General features: G+C 34.7%; 1 protein-coding gene across 1 annotated transcript in view; it reads right to left on the reverse strand.

Moving 5' to 3' along the window:
• Nucleotides 1–6,560, reverse strand: part of LOC116094909 (rho GTPase-activating protein 20-like) — a 22,702-nt gene extending 16,142 nt beyond the window's left edge. The window contains 4 exon segments of the mRNA XM_031376293.1: nucleotides 133–174; nucleotides 2,430–2,579; nucleotides 4,600–4,779; nucleotides 6,444–6,560. Of these exon segments, the coding sequence (XP_031232153.1) occupies nucleotides 133–174; nucleotides 2,430–2,579; nucleotides 4,600–4,742 (335 nt within the window). The 5' untranslated portion in view covers nucleotides 4,743–4,779; nucleotides 6,444–6,560.
• Nucleotides 6,561–7,009: the final 449 nt, after the last annotated feature.

Raw genomic sequence — 7,009 nt, forward strand, 5'->3', positions numbered from 1 at the left:
GGGGAAACTGGGAATGGAGAAATTTGCATGTAAATAAAGAAAATATCTAAAATTAAAAAAAAGAAAGAAATGAATCACAAACTGCAATTTTCCTATCTGTATGGAATTAAAATATAATCACAAGTAACATACCTTGTGAGATAGTAATACCATCGTTCTTTTTGTTCTTTCGAACTATAATGTTAAAAGTGAAAAACAAGATAAGTCTTTATAATGCTAAGACTTTTAGGATTATTGCTCATAAAAATTATTATAAATCAAAGGCCCTCATGAGAGTGTAGCTGCAGATGGTATTCTCCACTCGACTGCCTTTCTGAATGACTTGTTTCACTGGAACCCTTGTATGACAGGAAGTTGAATATAGTGTGAAAGCTAGTTGGGAATGTCAAGAATTGACTATGTTCCAAGAGCTATGTGACTATGGGTGGGCCAACAATTACTCCTAGCTTTAGTTTATATATATAAAAGGATAATTAAGACAGCATCTTCTTAGTGTGAAGCCATGTTCATATAGAAAGGGATCATTATTCACACTAAACCACAGGTAAGGTACACAACCTTTAGTTAGAACAAATAACTCAGAGAGAATAGCTTTTAAGAAAAAATATTATTGCCTTGAGTGAATTGTCATACAAAACAGGAGGTCCTAGAAACTAGTGCTTCATCTGTGTGAGTCATCACATCACTCCTGTAGCACAAATAATAATAAACCCACCACTATTCCACTGTAGCATGTAATACTCTAATTATAGATGGACTGAAGATGAATTCCCAACACTAACATTTTGTAACTGCAAATTATATGTTGAATGAGTTAAAGCTAATTCATATTTGATACTTTCACAGTGTCTTATAGTCATCAACATTTCTTGTTGATCAACGATTTTCTGATCTAAAAAGCAACCCTTACCCATGCAATATTCCTCTTCCCCATGCTCACAACCCTATGTCAGGTACAGGTTTTCCAAAGCTAATGTGTACCTTGCTACTACTTTCTGAAAATAATTATGTATGCCACAAAGATCTTTCATTCACAGAATATTCTTTTCCCTTTTTCATGGTTCTAACATTTATAACTCAAGTTGACTTCCTAAGGAACTATGGGCTGATTCTTGCTCAAATACTGGCACATTCAGGTTTCTACCATTAACTGCTCACCCACTTTATTCTCTGCCTACAACCATTTTTATCAGAATGGTGAATTATGCCTGTACACCTCAACCTACACACACACACACACACACACACACATCACATCACATTACTTCACATCACATAATACTAAAAGTGTCATAGTAGGAAATAATAAAAAGTGACATAGCAGGGAACCTTATAGGTACATGGTGATATGTATGGGGCTGGTTTTGACGCTTTGATCAGGAATCTGCATGTGAACACTGAAGGTCCTTTTCTCCAGTTCGATCTTAATCAATCAATAAAGATTCTAATGACCAATTGGCTAGGTGAAATAAGCAGGACTTCCAGTTTTACTACAGGAAGGCTAGCACATCCAGGGAGGAGAAAAAGATTCACCATGCTACAGAGGGAGAAAGAGTCACCAGCCATGTGAGATCTAAGGTGTATTGGCCTTTGTCTGCTTCCCCAACTGGCCTGGGGTGGCAGACAGGAGACTGGAAAAATAAATAAGATGAGGGTAGATTTAGGGTGCTGAGTTAGGACTAAGTTAACTAAGCAGACAAAGTTGAGGGCAGATTCAGAAGTGTTGACCTGGGATTGAAAGAAGGGTAGGAGCTGAGGAAGGCTAAGAAGAGCCATTGTGCATATCAAAATGAGCTAGTATGTGTGTCTATCATCTGTGGATCCAATGGAACATTATTCATTGGCCTTTATCCTTATCAGTTGACCATTAAACACCAGTGATACACAGACACTCAAATACCTGAGCATTATATGAGTAACTATTTTTATCTGTTCAATTAAATACCATTTTTATGTAAATTAAGTGGCGAGTACTGGAGGTATTGGTCAAATTTAGGTATACTATGCAGTACTACTAGAGAGAAATCAATTTGTGTGTTTTCAAAACCTAGATAATACCATACATTATGGGGAAAAGAAAGTGGAGGATATGGTAAGTCCTTGTTTTGGCCACATCCTACTTACTTAGAAGATAATGTACCTCCATTCTGCCCCAAGAATCTTGTGGAGACCTGATGAATATCTCAAATCAAAAACTAAGGCATATACATACATGTGAAATGTATGTTATGAAAAGTATAGACAAACTGTTGTCATCATAGAAGGCAAACATTGACGTTGGCAACCTGTATACAATCAGACTAAATTGGATTCTTATTTTGCAAACATTCTGGGTAATTGGTTTAACCTGTGGATTATGAAGCATTAAGATGCCCCACAATTTCTATAGCTATCCTACTGTGAATACAGGTCCAAATTGTAGCTCTTACCGAAAGGTGGCCACAATATTTCCGGTGGGCCAAAAGAGGTAAAGAGTCTTGTAAATATAGGCTTTGTTGTTCTCTACTAGGTCCACATCATCTACGGCCCACAGGTAATACAGTGGGATGATACATTTTATCTTAAATTTTTTTTTATTCCTAGAAAGAGAATCAAATATCTCCATTAGTTTGATACTTAATATGATAATACAGAGAAAGATTCCCCACACTTTGTAATGTAACATGTAACAGTCAAAATACAAGCATATTATGTAATATTTACTAAAGGATAAATATTACACACACACACAAACATAAAAACATATGTCTCAATCATATGAAACATTTGTTCTTATATTTTCTTTCCATCTGAAAACACCTAACCGTACAAATACATATACATATATATACATATATGCACATATATGTGCCAAAATTCAGAAGAAATGCATAAACCCAAAACCTCTAATTCTAATATGTCTGATATTAGATAATATTCCTTCAAAATGAAAACAATGACAATCATCTCTTAAGAAACTAATAATGTTCTTTATGTAATATAAATATAGATCTCAAAATTTTTTTACTTATCACTACACAGCAGAAGTGGAACAAATATATGGTCTTTTAAGAAAACCATTCAGTTTAGTTTCCTTTACTATCAAATATCAAAGAGAATTTCACTTACTAACACCAACTACACTTAAAAGGCACACTATCAGTATATATACATTTTTAATTCAAATGAGTCAGTTACTTAGAGGGGCCAGACAGGAAAGAGGAAGATGCCTGGGAGCTGCTACTAGGGCAGGCAGCTGTAGTTGGAGGGGCAGGCAGAGGCTGAGAAGGGAGGGGGGAAAAACGGAGGCGGTCCCAAGACAGACCAAACCGACCCTCCTTCGCCAGTCCCAGAACTACCCCAATGCCCGGTCCACAAGCATGTGCTAGAGGACCCCAGACACACCTCCTGGCTGTTGATTACTATCTTCTAAATAAATGTATTTCCAAGTGTGGACTGAAGATGAGTTCAGTAGAAATGACAAATCAGATGACAGAGTGATACACAGCCAGGCCATTCACTTATTTGGAGCCTGCATCACTCAAACACTACCATTTTCTATGCTGGAAGCTTATGGTAAATGATCAGGGTTGAAAGCCAAATTTACAACATTGGTTCTATCTACATTGTATAGAAGAATTCTCTTCTGAACATTTCATTTTCTCACAGTTTTTGAAGTGGATATTCAGGAATATTATTTAAGGATGACCAGAAAGTTTATTCCCCCAAGCTGAATAAACTAAATTATTGACGTCTGTCTTTAAAACCATTTACGAGCTTATGAGAACATACCTTGAATCATTTACTGGATAATGTCAGTACCAACTTCATACCTTCTAGAATAATATGAAAGCTACGATCACGGCCAGCAGAGATTATGTGTGATGTGGTCCCAGAAAACTCCTCTGCGGTCATGAGTTACAATGCAACCATGTATACAGCTTCATTCAACCACAGCAGTTTTCTCTAGTATGTGCAGAATCACCAAACAAGACCTAGTGCCTGCAGTTTTCCTTGATTTGTGCAGAGATAGGAGCTGCTTCTCATCCCTTCTACTGATTTGGAATCTATGAGGTCACCAGGCTTACATATGTTGCCATTTGTGTGCAAGGATCATAATCAGGGATTCCCTCCCCTCTCTTGCTGCAACAGTCTATCTGGAAACAACAAGCAAGAGGTCACCTGATTCTCATGTTAAATATTTTCTTTTGAGAGCATGTCTCGCTGTATAGTCCATATCAATACTCATAAGTCAGCTTTAACAATGCTAGAATCACTGGCATGTGCTTGCACATCTGCCGCCTTTTCAAGTTTGTTGATATTCTTTCCCCAAATTGAAATAGCAGGATAAGCACCTTAAATAATTCATTTTTAAAAAATGTGTCTAAAACTTTTGTCAAAACAAATTGAGAAATGTATAGGGGAGTGTCCAGCAAACCTCATCCATGATAAAAGAATAAGAAGTGACAATCGTGAAGTAATGAAGTATAATCTTTATTTTTAAAGTAAACGAACATATTTTATTATTTTATTATTATATTTTATTATTTTATTATTGTCCAAAAAGGGCCAATTAAAGTATAGTTCTCATAGTAAGAAATGCTCTTTGCACATACTCACAGGTTACTAGACACAACCAAAACATCATTACATAAGGATAGATGTCTTTTTTTCTTTTTCTTGCCTCTTGTGAGTTCCACAGGGCCTTGGCACAGCAAGGTTCGATGTAGTTCTTGCATGTCTTCCTTCTCAGGGGTTTCCATATAGAAAATTTAAGATATTCCTATTCCAGGTCTCCACCTAACAGAATAAATATTCAGTAGATAAGTTATAAGACCAATGTTCATACTAAATTTTAAAGAGTTCATGATATTAAAATAACTGTAAATAAAGTAGAAAGAGAAGATCTGAGGAATATTATAGCAACATTTACAATAACAGTTAATGTGAGGTATACAAGTATGAAATTCAAAATAAATGTGATATTAAAAGATAAATGTAACTTTTAACATAAATGGTATGCTAATGTGAAAAACAGTAAAAATTGAAAAGTTGATTTTAGAATGCTTTTTATGCATTGTAGTCATGGTGCTTAAACCAATTGGCTTGCACATAAAAATACTCTCCCATAACTTGGACAGAATTTTTTTTTAAGATTTACAGAAACTGTTCTCCTGTATGCTCAAAGCATAAGTCTCCTCACATAATAATGTTGTTTCTATAGAAAAATGGTACTGAACATTCCTACAATAATACCTTTTCAAGGAAACACTGCTAAATTGAGAATTTACTCATATGATCTCAAGGAATCAGGAAAAAACACATCCTGATACATTTAGTCTATCATTAGAAGCAAATTATTTATAAAAATACCTTTACCGTGAATCCTGGAAAGGAGACACGTTCAATAAACTTGAAATTTTATTTTGCCTTCTGATTTCTGAACACCAAACTGGTGACTGCATTTGGTAGACAAACTACTGAAATCTGAGGCCTCTGTAGTAGTCAGGCTGAAGGACGATTGTGATGTCATTAGTCTGTGGCTCAGGCCATCTGAGAAAATGACACATGCATTTCCTTCCCTTATACTTAGTGGCTTCAGCTTTTTTTCCAGAAATTGTTGAACTGAAAGTCTTTGTAAGGAATAACATATTTTCACAACCATACTTATGTATATGAAATTTATATAGGTGAGAGTTAGAACATAGAGACCGATAGACGATAGATCAATAGACAGATTGATAGCTACTTTCTTGGTGGTTCGTTACTCTACTATGCATATTCAATTTGAATACTAAAATATGTTAAGTGAATATCATGCTGTCCAAAACATATATCTTTCAAAGATATGTAGAGATACACCAGCTTTTACATAGAAAGCATTTAAGACCCATGAAATTCAAGGAGTCAGGAGGAACAGCAACCAATGCTTATCATCACACACCCCAAACAATAATGTAAAGATATATTACAAATATATCAATTCAGTTTCATAACATTCATAATTAATAGTAAATGAACATATGTGGAAAATGATTCATTTTTATCTGAATGTATATTAAAATATTTAAAACTTTTAAAACAACTTATCTAGGAAAAAATAACAATTTGATGAAAACCAGAGAGTTCATAGGATTTAGGTTGAAGTCTGACCAGTTTCCAAGAAAAGTTTGTGTTCATAGTGGGTACAAACAATTAGTCTAGAAAATATTCCTCTCTCATGTACAGAATAGGTGTTTTTTGAAGACTTATACAAAGCATTCTCCTGGAAGCTTAAAATATCCCTCTCCTTACTTGATAATTTGTTTCTTTAGAGGAATGGTACTGAATATTGCTAATAAGCAACTTTTCATGAAGCCACTGCCAAGTTAAAAACTAGTTTACCAGAACTGGAAAACCAAGACAGAAGACTTCCTGATTCTATTAGTCTATCATAAGAGTCAAATTAGTTATTATGTACATACCTTTACAGTGGAGCCTGAAATCGAGAAACAATGGATGAGAATTATGACTTTCTTTCTAGGCAAGAAATACCAAACTGAAGACTGCAGTTGGTAAACCAACCACTGAAGTCAGGATGCTTTGGTAGTCAGGGTGACAGGCCAGTGTGATGTCAGGATTTAAAGGCTCATTCTATAACTGACAAACAGACAAGTGCATTTCATGTCCTTCAATCTTTTGTCTTTAAAAACCTATTCTTTTAACAATAGTTGAACCATAGGTATGTTTATTAAATAACAGATTTTCAAAAAAAATATGTGATTGATAGATGATAGATAGATAGATAAATAGATAGATAGATAGATGATAGATATCAGTAATAACATCTGTTTAAGAAGAGGAGGAATTATTTACAAAATTTTGTGAAATGCATATTCATTCCAATATTCTCAATACCTAATTCTTTTTTAACCTATAAAAGGTATACTTGAAAATTCAGCTTCATTAACACTGTGAACCTTAGAGAACAAGATACAAATATCAGAAGAGACTTTAAAAATGAATGTGCTTTACTGAATACACCCGGAAA

This window comes from Mastomys coucha, unplaced genomic scaffold (assembly GCF_008632895.1).
Source record: "Mastomys coucha isolate ucsf_1 unplaced genomic scaffold, UCSF_Mcou_1 pScaffold17, whole genome shotgun sequence".
In the NCBI taxonomy this organism is placed as follows: Eukaryota; Metazoa; Chordata; class Mammalia; order Rodentia; family Muridae; genus Mastomys; species Mastomys coucha.